Raw genomic sequence first — 15,341 nt, 5'->3', positions numbered from 1 at the left:
TAGTAGGAGGAGGAGCCATGGCGGAAGAAGCTAGGGGAGAAAGGAGAACTAGAGTGTAGAGCATTGTACATGGAAATGACATAATTAAGGAACCGTTTCCGTATATTTTTAATCAAATTGTTATACTAATCCAGATGTAGTGGACTGGGTTAGAAGATCCAAAGGGCCTATTTGATTAGTAGAATTTTACAAAGATTTGTGTAGGATTAAAATCGTATGGAATTTTTTTCTTGAAAAGCCGTTTGATTCATAGGACCAGATTTCATAGGCAAAAATCACATTAGAATCCTGTATTGCAAATTTTATATATTTTGCTAGTTCTTGCTCGTACGAGAATTAATTTAGTTTTAGGTTGACTCTAGGACCATTACAGTTGCTTCTTGTTTCGTGCATGCGAGAATTGTATATGGGTGTGTAATTGCACATCTTTTTTCCAGGTGCACAAGAAATTAGGTGGTTGAGAATTAAGCTAGTTCCAAGTTAATTGAGAACAAGCCGCGGTCAAGTTTTATAGAAAAATAGCATGAGATACATCATGGAAATTTTTCTTCATCACCATAATCAAAGAGAATGTCTCTTCTTATGAAATTCAAGTAGGACATGGCGTCCTAATTCTACAGGATTTCTATTCCTACGTGTTATCCTATTATTTTAGGAAAAGCCAACATGTCGTTAAATCGGCAATATGGATACATCGAGGTTTGACATAACCGAAACTAAGAAATTGGGAGGTGCCTCATGCCAAGCAATTGACATAGATCCTTCCGAGCGTGTAGGCAGACAGTCTGCCGCTACATTAACTTTTGTAGGACAATGAAAAAATTAAACTATTACAAAGTTTTGATAAAGAGGAACGTTTTTCATAGATTTCTACCGCTAGTCCCAAAGAATTCACCCATTCCGCATCACCTCAATCACGCTGAGGTAATCAAAATTGACTTCAATCCTATTGCACCCGAACTATCCTGCTAGGATCAAACCATATCGGAGGGCCCAAGATTCCTCCGTAGAGGGGTATGAGACATTCGGTATTCCACAATAACTCGTTGCTAGAAAGAAACCTTTGTCATCCCGAAGGATAGCTCAAGTGCTTCCCATACCTAAATCCAAATCGAAGCCTGCATCCACATTAAGTTTTACAAAAGTTTTCTTCGGTTTCATCCATCCATGCATGACGATACCACACCTTTTCTTCTTCAATCTTGAATAGTTTATCGCCAGAGCTTTAATCAAAACTACAAGTCCGAGAAAAATGGGGAAAACGAAAATGGGAACATAAAAAAGCTCTGAAGCATCTAGCAAGCAGGCCCCACATGTCAGCCGGACACCAACAGGCAACAGGGCTCGCTTCAGGTCGTGGTGGGCGTGGGCCCCAAACCCAAATATCGTCTTCAGGTCGTCGCCATCCAATCCATCCTCCATCCCTGCTCCGGCGAAGGAAAGCTCTCGTACTACATGGCGGCGTGCACCTTCGTGGGGTCGCCGTCGCCGCTCCGCACCAGGCTGCTCCCGTCCGCGCCCCCGCTCGTCAGCCACCGCGCGCTCTCCGCCTCCGCCGACGGCCCGGCCCGCGTCCGCTTCGCCCGCCGCACGCCTATAGCCGCCTCTCTCGGTAACATTCCCACTGGCCCTCGCCCCCCTTTCTCTTCCATTCCCTGCGCGTGCAAGCCTAAAGTATTTACTGTTAGTTGACCCGTAACATTTGGTACCAACCTGTTTCCAACTCAGCTCAAGCAACACTGATGTTGCTGTTTTGTGTAGGTGTGCATAGCTTCAGCATTGTATTTTCTTTATACACGTTCTGATAGATAATAGGCAACAACAACATGACACGACTACATGAATTTTGGAAACTAGAACAAGGCTTCTGGAGAAACCATGTGATCAGGCTAGCTCGCATGACGTGCACCCTGCCAATAATTATCACTATGCCCATTTTTTCATTGGCAAGTAACTAGTTTATACTAGTTTAGTTCTTGGGCCATCCATCTCCTCTCATATAATGATGGACGCGGCAACATTAGGTAGTAACTTCACCAGTATGCGGAAATTTATGGCCTTGAGTCATGGTGGAATTGATTATGAAAAGACATTGAACAGATGTACATATTGAACTTACCTAAGCTTCTGTGTGGTGAAGGTTATATAACTGATAGAGTCTCTAGTGCCGTCTTCTTTATCTCCAAATGTTGAACTCCATAGTGATGCTTGCAACTAACTGACTTCTGTATATTGTTCTTCATTGCTGCTAGGGGTAACTCAAAATACAGGGGTCGTGATGCCCGACACCAACGTTGTTACCCAGAATGATTTACTGATTGTGGGCCCAGGTGTGCTTGGGAGACTGGTAGCTGAGAAGTGGCTAAAGGTATGAATACATGTGGTTGATACTTGTTAAAGATAATCTTGCTTGTCGGAATGAGCGAAATTATGACATCTCTTCTGCTTATGTTTTTCCTGTTTGGATATTATTTTTGTAAGGCTAAATTTCAATGCGAAGATGGAAAATTGGAACCACATTGTCAATTTGTCTAATTAGGTACTCAACTTCATCTTCTACAGGAACATCCAGGCTGCAAAGTTTTTGGCCAGACTGCAAGCACAGATCATCACAGCGAGCTAACCGATATGGGCATCATTCCCTCCTTAAAGGGATCCATGATTTCTCAGAAGGCTCCATATGTTATTTTCTGTGCCCCTCCATCTCGTTCTGATGATTACCCTGGTGATTTAAGGTAAGTGACGGTGATTTTAGTGATAATTCCATGAAATAGATTTGGTACCGATCTGGAACAATTAAGATTGGAAGCATTGGTACCTATCTCCAGTTTGTGGTTACTTCCCTATGTCTGGGCTGTTTGGGTTGGGGTCTCATATCCAAACCGAACTTGTGTCGAAACTGAATATATTAAAGCAAGGAAGTTTAATTGCTGATACAAAGGTTAGGGCTTATGAACAATAGTGAACATTTGTTAAGAACTTAATATGAAGACATTCACATAATGGAATTGATTTTGATGGACGTATGTATGGACGGCGATGGTGGCATCAATAGTGATGGTTGGTCAGACATTATGCAGATGATCACACTAGTTTAAGTGTAACTGCAATCTGCAAATGGACGTGTGACACGTGTCAGAGTTACTAGTGGCAATATCACTTTCAACGTGCTGTTCGGAGTAGTAGAGGGAAATGTGTGGTATAACATGGTTCAGCCAGGACTTTCTCGTCTTGTGGTATTTATAAACATATTAGATGAGCTTATCGCAATTTTAACACATGTACATACATATCGCCACGAGGCTTCATATTGTATTTTTTTTTAATTTATGGATTTTACATGTACACTGTGCTTGGAACAACTAACTCCACTAGGCTCTTATGGTTGTTGATTTTGGATAGTTTTTTTTTAATGTATAAACTACAAAGGATATGTTATTACTAGTATTATATACAGATGGGGGCCGCCAACCTTTTCCGATGTCAATACAGTCCTGTTTATCACCAATTTGGTTTGTAGGATTTTACCATTGTTCATGAATTACACCATTTTTTGCATCTCAATGAACTGGTAGGAAGTAACTAGAATAGTTTCCCTATATTATTGTGCAATGTGCATCTATCTTATGCTAAACAAATTGCATTTCATGGACATGCATTGTATCCTCATTTCAGAAAATGCATGCAGAGTGGCTGCCTCAAATTGGAGTGGTGAAGGTTCTTTCCTGTTTACATCGAGCACTGCTCTCTATGACTGCAGCGACAACAAATTGTGCAACGAGGTATGACTGCTAGACTGCGTATTTTGCATAGATCATAAGTGTCTACCAGTTTTGGCTCCATTAGGTGATAAAAGTTACAGTAAATGAAACATATTCACAAATCATAGAAACTAGCAGAGTACCCATGCGTTGCTATGGATCTTAGCAAAAGAAACAATGGATGAATGCTTTTCTCTTGTTGTTCCCTTTGTCTTGACTCCATCCCTAGCATAGTAATACAGTTGCAACTTCATATTTATTATAGTTTACACTAGAAACATTTCTTATTTTCGTTCACAGTAGTAACATTTCTTGCCTACAACACACAACTACCTCTAAATATTTTGTGAATTTTCATTGCTTTGACCATGTTTTTTCCTCTAACTTTCTGCAGGATTGTCCATCTATTCCTGTTGGCAGGGGTCCTCGTACTGATGTCCTTCTTAGAGCTGAAAATGTTGTGCTGGAGGCAGGAGGCTGTGTTCTCAGGCTAGCAGGACTTTATATATCCTCAACTTATAAATTACTTGTTCAAAAGTGCAAGCATGAACACAGAGCTTTTGAGCAATATAGGATGAAAAGAACTGGTAGATAATTTCCTTAACTTGGACACACAAAATAGATAGAGGTGCTCATTTTTTCTGGTTGAGGAAGGGAACATTGGACTCGCGACCAGATCATGTTATCAATCAGATCCATTATGAGGTTAAATGAGCTTAGTAAAATTTATCTTTTTATACTCATTTAATATTGATATTGTGGGGATGTTGTCTCCTGCTGTTCAATCAGCATTTTGTGAGCTGTAATCTTGTGTTATATACTTATATAATTTCAGGATGCTGCGTCCCTTGCAATTGCCATAATGAAAAAGAGACCTCGGGGTCGCATCTTTTTGGGCTGTGACAATAAGCCTCTTTCCAGGTTAGGGTTGTTCACATCAATTATATATCCATCTAGCTCGGTTTTCTTGAGGGTATCATGGATCTACTGATAGCTGAACGATCAACTCATTCTGCCAGTTAAAATGGATAAATTTGTACTTTTCAGGCAAGAAATAATGGATGCTGTTAACAAAAGTGGAAAGTTTGACACAGAATTTCAAGGTTTTACTGGTAAGTTCTGTACCTGCTCCATTGTGACGTTTTTTGGTGTACATACATTGACCGTTTCTAGGATAATCTTCAATTGGCCTTTACTTCAGGTACCGATGGTCCATTAGGGAAGAGGATGGAGAACCCGAAAACTCGGGCTGATATTGGATGGGAGCCCAAATACCCAACCTTCACAGAGTTCCTTGGTGTCAGTAATTAATAGCCACATACGTTGAACAATTCTTCTTACTCTTGAGTTTTTTTTTTGCGGGGGTTCTTACCCTCAGTCTGAGTGAATATCAATGTCAAGGGGACAGTAGGGATGTGTGGAACCAGCGTAACTGCCGATTTTTTTGTTGCCCCAAGCAGTTTTAGAAACTATGCAAACACTGCACAATGTAAAGGGTGTATATTTGTTTTGCTCGGTGGTCATCCTCTGTTTGACTTTCTGAACATGGAGTTCTGAACTTGACCTGAATTGTCCGCGGAAATGTAGTCACCTTTGCTTGTCTTGTTTCCTTTGGCTTCGGTGTTCATTTTACCCGTACGTTGAACAATTCTTCTTACCCAGAGTGAATGACAATGTCAAGGGGGTCGTAGGGATGTGTCATACCATCGGTTTTGTTGCCCTGACAGGTTTAGAAACTATGTAGACACTGCACAAGTTCCACTGTTTGACTTTCTAGCCATTGAGTTCTGAACTTAACCTGATTTTTCACCAGAAATATAGTAACCTTTGTCTGTCTCATTTCCTTCGATTGAGTGTTCTTGTTCACCTCTGCACAGTGCAATTGTGTATATTTATCCTTCTCGGTGGTCATCCTCTGTTGGATTTTCTAGCCACTGAGCTCTGAACAAAACCTATTTTTTCACCGGAAATATGTCACATTCGTGTGTCATATTTCCTTTTGGTTTAGTGTTCATTTTATCCATTCACATTCGTCTAATTTTGATTTGTTGGTACAGGGCATACAGCATTGCTGGAACATATTAATTTGGTGTGACTTTGTTTTGAGCTACCACCTTCAACCAAAGTTTAAACCAACGACGTGCTTGTTAGTCACAGAACCAATTACGGATTATAGGTTTCATGAATGAAATTAAATCCAGGCGCCATCTGAAGTTCGAGCTGAAACCATACTTGAAGTGTGGCAAATAATATAAGTATAAAGAAAAGTGTGGTGAATTGTAAAACCCTCCTTGAATTTCCAACTAAAACCATACTTGAAGTTGAGTTCTATCGCATTGAGACATCCCAGCAACCAATCGATGAACCTTCAAATAAAAGAAATATGCAAAATTGATAATATTTTTGTGTTTGAACCCTTGGAAGATGCAACAGGAATGTGGTGAAACCATTTTTTTTTTCTTTTAACGATTGCCTAACATGTGGACCCTAGTATGAAATTGGGGCACCCACGTACTGATCGCAATAAAACCAAGTTTTAAATTGAAACTCCAAAGCGATATCACGACGCCTCCGCCGGTGGCCACTTGGCAGCGCAACCAAGGGGACGAGACAGGAAGGCCCCATCGTTCCACGTCTCAGTGTTCTACGGGAAATATTTCTCCATTTGACTTTCTAGCCATTCAGTTCTGAACTTAACCTTATTTTTCACCAGAAATATAATGTCAATGCCTTATCTATCTCGATCTCTTACGATTCAGTGTTCATTCTATCTAAATTTCCGGTTAATTTTTTTGTTCTGAAAGTTCTACCGAGACTTCTGTTTGTTGGAACAGTATAACTAGAACATATAAGCTGTAATCCCTCCATTATCTGACGTAGAACACGAGATCAACTCCGACTCCGAGTTTTCGCCTGAAAACATATTGGAAGTGCAGTTACGATGATTTCCGACATCCCAACAACCAATCGAACTATCAAAGAATCTTCAAATAAATTACTGTAGAGAAAATTGAAATATTTATACCTGAATCCTTGGAAGTTGCAACATGAATGTGGTGAAACTCTTTTCTTTTTTGCTGTTAACTCTCATCTAACAATTGAGTACCTATAGTCCCCGGATCGGGCTAGCCCCATGAAAAAAAAGGGGCCACCGACCTACCCCTCTCCATAAAACCAAATCCTCCCAAGCCTTGCAGGTCGCGACGCGATCGTGATGCCTCCGCCTGCAGCCGCTTGGCGGCGTACGCGAAGGGGACGATCCAGGAAAGCCCCGGCGTTCCACGTCTCGGTCTTCCACTGCATGCCGGAGCCGGTGGAGGCGTGGGAGCGGGACTGGGCGGAGCTGCCCGCGGACTCGATCTCCTGCGTCCTGCACAAGCTGAGCCTCCCGGAGCTTCTGCTCGGCGGCGTGGCGGAGGTGTGCCGGTCATGGCGACGCGCTGCGCGGGAGGAGCCCGAGCTGTGGCGGCGCATTGACGTGCGCGATCTTCCCGACGTCCCGCCCTTCACCTGGCGGGCCACGCTCGAAAATGTCATGCGGTCTGCCCTACGGCTCAGCGCGGGGCAGTGCCACACCTTCCTCGCCGAGAGCCTCGATGACAACCTCTTCATGCTCATCGCTCAGCGGTTAGTTTTTTTCGTCTTATAACCTCCCTCTGTTTTTAGGCAATTGTCTGGCTGTTCTCATATAATCTCCCTACGTTCTTATTAGGTCACGGCTGCAATTCTTCTCGTATGCCAAATTATAGCACATATAAATGTTCTCTTGCACGCTAGCTCCAATTATTCATTTCTGCTCAACAAAGATACGAGTTCACTGGCCCTTTAAAAAAATAGATATCCGGCAGTTTTATTTAGAACTGTAATGCTAGGATGGTTTTTTAATTGTTGTTATATTAATATTAATTATATGTTGCAGGGCGCCTATGCTGAAGAGCCTTGATCTCACCAGGTGTTATGGTATCTCGAAAGGAGGATTTGCAAATGCAATAAAGAAGCTCCCTTTGCTGGAGGAGCTTGAGCTTTATCATTGTTTACACGATGAAGAAGTGCTCGAGCTAGTAGCAAAACTGTGCCCATGCCTGAAGCGCTTCAGGCTTGTCCAGAAAAGGCGTCACTCTTGCCCTGCTAAGGGGCGTACCGATGATCGAAAAGCATTCGCAATCACAAGGATGTACGGGCTACGTTCCTTGGAGCTCGTCGGCGATAATCTCAGCAATGAAGGCCTGACATCCATCATTGACAGCTGCCGCCACCTACAGTATCTTAACATAAGTGATTGCTGCAATATCAATATGAATGGTAACCTAACAGAAAAGTGTGCAGCGATCACCATGGATTACTGCGAGTACATTCCGCTATCTGGACCTTGTCCCTGTAGGTTTTCTTCATTTTATTGGGACTTAAGGGATTTTTCTCCGATTTACTCGGACTTCGGGGGTGACTACGACTCCAACGATTACCATGATCTTTCTCTTTATTCCTACCTAGGTGATGAGATTGATGGGGCCGATTTTGAGGAGCATGAAAGGATCCTCGACGTCAAGAGCATGCGAAGGTACTTGAGCTAATGTAGTGGTGTTGCTTTGGATGTTATGATGGTTTGTTGCGTCGTTCCGTCCACAACTCATCAAATGAGGACCGACTTTTCTTCATGGTATTAGCATGTGTTGTGTGTGCAAGATCTCACCTTCACAAGATAAAGGATCCTTTGAAATAAACTACTCTCGAGTCTCCGAGTGGCCATGTTTTCCTTCATTTCGCAAGAACAAGTGGATCAACGAGTTTCCGGAGTTATGATAATTAATGAGCTATGTAACATCATCCGAATTCGTATCTGAGATAAAATGAGGGCATAATGGAACTGAGATATGGAGGTTCTGGTTGCTGCGTGCAGTCTCGGCTGACACTTGCGTCGACCTACATGGTGGCAAACTTGAAACACCCATCCGTGTTCCCCTTCTGAATATGTGTAAAGTTTTTCTTGCCTTATTGTCTTGTGCAGAGAAATTTAATTATTACTATTACCGGATTGCTAACTCCTGATTAGCCGGAAACTAAGTTAGAGCCCAATCAACCTGACAACCGGAAAACTGACGTAACTCAACACGCGCCGCTTAAGAACTTATCGTGAATCGAATCTCAGATATGTTTTATCGAGTACCTAACGCGTCCGTTAGGATTTTCCTTCGTATCTGTTGATACGGATGAAGTAGCAGAGCGCATTCGGGTGCGATATCACGCCGCACAGGATGGATCTAGGGGACATACCTTCGTAAAATATTACGGCATCCGGGATATATGAGGAAGAAATATGAGGACGGCTGTAGCTTCGGGGGCTACTCCCATCGGGAGCGCTGGTCGCACACCCGATTAAATATGAGGAAGAAAAAAATAAGAAAATGACAAGACAATATAGAAGTACATACGAAGAATTTTCATCGTACATCTTCGAGTTACACGTAACTCGTCATGTACTCCCATCGGGAGTTCAAGATATTGTCATATGACAACTCGAAGAAATTCACAAATCCAGCAGCCGACAAAGGCACTCGACAATATATTCTCAGAGCATGCCATCGCGGTAAAAATTCTGAATGCCGTAATATTTTACGAAGTTAAGTCCCCAGGATCCATCCTGCATGACGTGATATCGCACCCGAATGTGCTCTATCACTTCATCCGTATCAACAGATACGAAGAAAAATCCTTGCGGACGCGTTAGGTACTCGATAAAACATATCTGAGATTCGATTCACGATAAGTCCTCAAGCGGCGCGTGTCGAATTACGCCAGTATTCCGAGTTCAAGTCCATGGACTTGGGCTTGAAGTAGGTTTATGCGGGTTTACCACAAGAGCAGTTAACTGCTACCTTATCCGTCAGATGAACCAACCTCATCTACTAGTATCTCTGTAGAAAATAAATGTTAAACAAAAATATTCGACTCGTTGGTATATAAAAATGATTCAATTCTATGTTGGAGATTTTGCTCGACTCTATGACTCAAACAAAATCTCGGGGGCTACTGACATAAGCATCCCGAATGGACCTGCCGAATAAAGTACCCGAGGGCATTTGGAGGCCCACGACCAGAAGATTCTCAAGGCCCAGAAGCATAGCGAACATCAATATGGAATATAGGGTTATATTAGAAATCACGAGTCATGTAATTGTACGGAAAAGACTCGGATAGTCTCCCATAGTTTGTAACTTGTACGGCAACCCTAGTTTCTACGAAGGGGAGCCGAGGGGAGGAAAAATGATCGAATCTATTGTCAACATAACCCTAGTTTTCTTAGTCAAGCACCTTTTCGGCTGAACCTTTGAGATCTACTTGCCCTCTACTTTCTACGAAACCCTAAGTCTACAATCCGTAGCCATTGACAAGTTAATCCCTTATCACTCGGGTTCTATAAAAATATAGCATTTATTGTTCGGTAAGTGCAATGGTTAAAAGATCCAAATGATGCATGCTTTAGTGGATTGTGGATTGTGTGGTATTACCTTCTTATGCCGTGATTGTTGTTTAAATCTTAGAATAAAGTTGATATAACATGTTGAATTCATTTCAAGCATAATGGTTAATAATTATTTAAATGAATTCCAAAAGAAATAAGAATCAACTTTTTAGGTTTTTCTGGAATTCCTTAGAATTATTTAAAATAAGAAAAAATATTTTTATGAATTTCCAAAAAATTCTTTTTTAAGAGAACATAATTTTAATATATGCTATTTTAATATTTTATTTTAACATTAAATAAAATTCTTAAATGAGTTTCCGAAGTTATGTTAAATTTAGGAATCTTAGTTTTTAAACGATACTGACAAAAAATAACTTAATATTATATTCTAATACATAATTTATTTTACTATAATCCTATTTTTATTTTATTTTTAGGGGCCATGTTTGGGTTCCTATGATTTATTTAGTTTCGAATGATTTTGAAAATGTTCGAAATGCCCCTAGGTCCAATGGTCACACCAAACCCACTGGGTTAGGCCTGACTGACCCGGTTTGACTCACCCCCAGTCGCATTTCCCCCCATTGCCGAACCCTAACCCTAATCCCCCCTCGTCTCCCGCTACACTAGGTCACCTGCGCCGTAGCCTCCTCCCTCCGGCGAGCTCCGGCCGATGTGGCCGTCGCCATGGGACGTGTTCGACATGCCTTGCTTCGCTGCTTCGTCTGGTACACGTCAATTTGAGGTGGTCCGAATTTTGATACGCCGTGTCTAGCGATCCCCTTGGTGATCTCAACCTACTTCCAACCAAACATATAACATAGAATAGCGTATGTATGTTACACATCGATTAGGATTTGCAAAAAATTGGTTCACATGATCACCTCATATGCGCTACTATAAATTAGAACTCCCAATGTTCCTAAATATAAGATGTTTTAGAAGTTTCAATTGAATTCATAAAACTTCATATATTAAGAACAAATGCGGCAGTGATCCCTTTTCTATTAAAAATCTAACCGTATAATATTTTAATTGATTCTTGTGATCAAATCTATACGTAAGGAAAGAGAAAAAAAACTTATCTAAACAAATACTACTATAACTCAACATGCTCTGATATGCATGTTCCAGTCAAGTCATTAGAGTATAGATTATGCTGACAACATGCTCCTATATGCATGTTCATATTCCTGAAAAATTTCATGCATGGGACTCCTTTTGTTCTGGAAAATGCGGACACCCAAACCGGCCTTGTGAATCTTCCAACGGGACGAGCAATTTGATCGCTGTGCAAAGCCTTCTTCGCTAGGTATTGTCAGGCGAAACAGGATCCCGTCGGGCGAGCAGCAGCTGGCTATGTATTGTCGTCACACACAGTCACTGAAGTCACACCAACCACTTGACTTGACTCGATCAGTGAGTCGTCCTCGCGAAGTAATCTTTGTAGCATTTCTGCACCTCCATGTCCACCGCTCTGCGCCTGGACACGACGCGGTACAACATCACGGAGACGACGGCGACGCACACGGCCGCCACAGAACCCAGCACCGCGAGCAGTATCGCCAGCCGCGATGACGGCGACAACCGCGCGCTCTGTTCGTCGCCATCTTGAAGCGGTGGTCCAGCGTCGCCGTCGTCGTCGTCTGGTAGAGCGTCGACCGTCAGGTCCCAGCCGCTGACGCCGACGACGACGTCCCGGACCGTCGCGGCGAAGAACCCCACCAGCGCGTCCTGGGCAGGCAGACGGCCGGCGAGGTCGAGCGGCGCTTCGAGGAGGGCGGGTGTGCTGTCGCCGGCGTCCGCGTATCCGACGTAGACCGACAATCGGTGCACGGAGGCTTTGTATTCAATCCGCACGGCGAGCTGGCTGGCTCTGGCCGCAGACGAGCTGTTCGGCGTGATGGTGACGTTTAGGCCGACGCCCGGAGGTGGCCGTGGACCGTACGAGCTTACCGTGCCAACCTCCACGGCGGCGAGGCTGTTGGCGGCGCTCGACACGGCAGCAACGGTAGACAAGGCCGGGCCATTCCTGTCCCGTGGCGGCTTCCTGTTCTTGCTGTTGAACGGCGGGAAGCTGTCGAGGAGGACGACGAACGCGACCGTGTCCGAGCCGTCCACCGTGAAGCTGGTGCTGAAGGACGCCTCATCGCGGGTGCCATCGTCGGCGGCGCGCCAGAGTGCGACGGCCCGGGAGAGGAGCACGAAGCCCTTGGACTCGTTGAACTCCGGGAAGATCTGGGCGTCGAAGAGGAAGGTGGCCGGCGCCAGCATGGACGAGTTGGTGACCACCACGACGCCGTCGGTGTTTGACTTGCCGTCGAACACCGGGAAGCTGTAGTGGCCGGAGCCAGTCGCGGCGCCGTGGCAGGAGATGGCCGTCGCCGAGGCGAAGAGCAGAAGCAGGGGAAGCCGACAAGAGCGCGGCGCCATCCGCATCGATGTCTTACGTGCACATAATGGCTGTGGATCTTTATAGCTCGCGGATTCCGTGATGCGCTGGTGGAGGTAGCTAGAAAATATGTCAAACCCCTCACGAAATGCTCAAGTCAAAGGCCGGTGCGTTAGGCCGTAATCAAAATGAAAAATATACACCTAGATGTCAACGACCCAAATCCATGTACCTTGGCTCGTGGTCTATTTATACATACAGCTAATTGCATGGCACAAGCCTATATATATTTCCAAAGTCAAAATAAACATCTTATGCCGTGATGAGGTTGATTTCAATGTGACTTTTGCTTCACCCTCCTCCTCTTCAAACTTTGGCCCTTATGAGGTCCTCGCGTGCTTCCATGTCTTCTGTTAGACAAGTCACAATCGAGAGTATCATATAGTAGTATCATGCATATGATACTAGTGTACGATATTATCTTCACAATGCAAAGTATCATGTAGTATCATATAATAATATCATATGTTACATGTATTTATGATTTGGAGAATCTCAGTACAAAAGTTTGTACAAGATTTGTTTGGCATTATTTTTCTAGTTCTACGTGATATGATACGGTATCTACCTATGATACCACTATCATCTTTTTCATCATTAATTGATGTGACACATCAGCTTTTTTGCATACATGTAGTGCATGATACTAGCTATGATATTCCTATTATGAGTAGTCTTATGATGTGAGCCGGATTGGTCTCTCTTGGCACTCGGAAATGGCTAGCGATAAGTCGTCAACCCAAATATAAATTGCAGGTAGAAGTGTGTACAGATATACTATGGGTGAAAACACATGATCTCTCCTCCATCTAGAGCATGCAATATCGAAGTATGTGCATTGTTACCTTTTTCAAGGTGTTGGCTCAAAGATCGACTTTGCGAAGATTTCAAGTTCCAACATTTCTTCGATTTGACAACATTTGCGTACATGTGATAAATTTGTTTTAAGGCTTTCCTTACGAGTAGTGTACTTATTATTATTATGTTTCTCTCTAATTTGGTTTCGTGGTAAGATTGTGGAGATATCATTGGCGATTAGGTTTTGATTATTGAATAGGTGGGGTTGTGCATTAATCAATACAAATCCCAGCGGTCCTCATACTTTTTGAGAATAGATAAAAAGGAATTGACATGCCAAAACATAAATCGACAAACTAGAATCTCGGTATATTTGTATAAAGGTGACTAGTAATTTCTCATATGTGGTTGGTAGTGTACTGCAAGGCTTTCTTAGTAAAAGAAAAAAAGAAGTGTGATGCGGACAAGGCATTTCTGAACCCAGGTGTAGATGCTCTTGATTTAATAAAAAATTCGAAAAAAATAGCAAAACAAATTTAAAAAATCTGAATTTTTTGGAAAATGAACATGAACACTTGTTCTAACTTTACACCAAAAATCTCCAGAAAAAGACTTACGTAGTGATCTGTGCAAAAAAGACAAATTGAAGTGATGTAAGAAACAAATCTAGACGTTCTAAACAGTACCGTATTTTAGCTTTTTTGCACAAACCACTATAGATGTCTTTTCTCGGAAATTTTTGGTGTGCAGTTAGAACACTTGTTCATGTTCATTGTCCAAAAATATTAGATTTTTTAAAATTATTTTACTATTTATTTTGATTTTTTTATTAAACCAGGAGCATCTACACCCCAGTTCAGATTTGGTTTTTTGGTGTGATGCATCTAAGTAAGTGATGTTCCGAGTGAGTAGGTGGGGATTCCACATCGGGCACCAACTTGCAACCATCCACCAATTGCTCCCTCTTACGTACTGCTTGTAGCTCCCCTCTAATATCACCTTTGTTGCTGTCAGCGCTAGTAAATTACGTGTAGCTCGGATAAGACCGCCTCCGACGACCAACTACAGCTTTGAGATGAGTGACTATGGATGCTTTGCTCGAGGCTTTCGACTCACGCCACATGTTATATTCTTCTTCGGTTCCACTGACACCACATGTTTATTCTCCGTGTCCTTCTCCCCTCCACCTTTAGACCATAGCAATGTTATCCATGTTATTAAGCTTTCCTTTGTTTTCTATGTTAGCGGAAAATTTTGCCGTACTTATTTTCTTCGTGCCTAGGCTTGGACATCTACACACTTGCATCCTCACATGAAAAGACATCCATACTTATTATTATCCACTACAAGAATAAAATATCTGCATTGGACTTTTAGCTACTCGTGAGTGGAGTCCAATTTGGGACAGATGCAATGATAATCAGTCCCTCGCTTATCGTTGTGCCTGAGTCGTTTAACTAGCCAAAGAATAATGTTGGTTTACTTTCGGTCACTCTGGTCAATTTCTATCACTGTCGCTACATTGCTGGATAGTTTGTTCCTTACTCCGTATGTGCATCAGTTAACCACTAATCTTACCGATTAGTCAAAGGATAATAACATCTAGTTCAAGTAATAACTCCCTATCCCTCAGTCGGCATGGCTGATTAGGGCGCAGCATAGCACATGGGCAGCCCTTCCGGGCCTATGCACTTACTTGAGATACGATGTTCCAACAAGGAGCGATGGAGGTTCCTGTTAAAAACCATGGCTTGGACAACAGTGCATACATGTCCTCCATTTTGCGGTAGCGGACATGCAATACTGCTGCCAGCTAGGGTTCAATTTCCTTCTAACCATCCACGGACTGTTGACAAAATACGTGCGC

General features: G+C 42.8%; 3 protein-coding genes across 3 annotated transcripts; 2 read left to right on the top strand and 1 right to left on the bottom strand.

The window, feature by feature from the left end:
- Positions 1–1,302: 1,302 nt before the first annotated feature.
- LOC127330959 (uncharacterized) lies at positions 1,303–5,364 on the top strand. Its single transcript, XM_051357041.1, has 9 exons — positions 1,303–1,612; positions 2,253–2,368; positions 2,563–2,735; positions 3,689–3,782; positions 4,156–4,267; positions 4,378–4,466; positions 4,597–4,682; positions 4,809–4,873; positions 4,963–5,364. The coding sequence occupies exons 1-9, from the start codon at positions 1,456–1,458 to the stop codon at positions 5,070–5,072; spliced, it is 1,002 nt and encodes a 333-aa protein (XP_051213001.1). The 5' UTR covers positions 1,303–1,455; the 3' UTR covers positions 5,073–5,364.
- A 1,698-nt stretch (positions 5,365–7,062) lies between these two features.
- On the top strand, positions 7,063–8,776 carry LOC127328172 (putative F-box/LRR-repeat protein 23). The gene is made up of 4 exons (XM_051354793.1): positions 7,063–7,388; positions 7,681–8,022; positions 8,143–8,319; positions 8,767–8,776. The coding sequence occupies exons 1-4, from the start codon at positions 7,063–7,065 to the stop codon at positions 8,774–8,776; spliced, it is 855 nt and encodes a 284-aa protein (XP_051210753.1).
- Positions 8,777–11,244: 2,468 nt separating this feature from the next.
- Positions 11,245–12,853, bottom strand: LOC127330958 (uncharacterized). The gene has a single exon (XM_051357039.2). It carries the CDS (start codon positions 12,661–12,663, stop codon positions 11,641–11,643), a length of 1,023 nt encoding a protein of 340 aa, XP_051212999.1. The 5' UTR covers positions 12,664–12,853; the 3' UTR covers positions 11,245–11,640.
- Positions 12,854–15,341: the final 2,488 nt, after the last annotated feature.

The sequence above is a fragment of the Lolium perenne genome, chromosome 2 (assembly GCF_019359855.2).
Source record: "Lolium perenne isolate Kyuss_39 chromosome 2, Kyuss_2.0, whole genome shotgun sequence".
NCBI lineage: Eukaryota > Viridiplantae > Streptophyta > Magnoliopsida > Poales > Poaceae > Lolium > Lolium perenne.
This window is presented reverse-complemented; position numbering and strand designations above follow the sequence as displayed.

Coding starts and splice junctions, on each gene's coding strand:
- LOC127330959 (XM_051357041.1), top strand. CDS start 1,456: ATGGCGGCGTGCACCTTCGTGGGGTCGCCGTCGCCGCTCCGCACCAGG. Junction 2,369..2,562: donor TAGCTGAGAAGTGGCTAAAG/GTATGAATACAT, acceptor CATCTTCTACAG/GAACATCCAGGCTGCAAAGT. Junction 4,268..4,377: donor CAGGCTAGCAGGACTTTATA/TATCCTCAACTT, acceptor CTTGGACACACA/AAATAGATAGAGGTGCTCAT.
- LOC127328172 (XM_051354793.1), top strand. CDS start 7,063: ATGCCGGAGCCGGTGGAGGCGTGGGAGCGGGACTGGGCGGAGCTGCCC. Junction 7,389..7,680: donor TTCATGCTCATCGCTCAGCG/GTTAGTTTTTTT, acceptor TATATGTTGCAG/GGCGCCTATGCTGAAGAGCC. Junction 8,023..8,142: donor GACAGCTGCCGCCACCTACA/GTATCTTAACAT, acceptor TTGTCCCTGTAG/GTTTTCTTCATTTTATTGGG.
- LOC127330958 (XM_051357039.2), bottom strand. CDS start 12,663: ATGCGGATGGCGCCGCGCTCTTGTCGGCTTCCCCTGCTTCTGCTCTTC.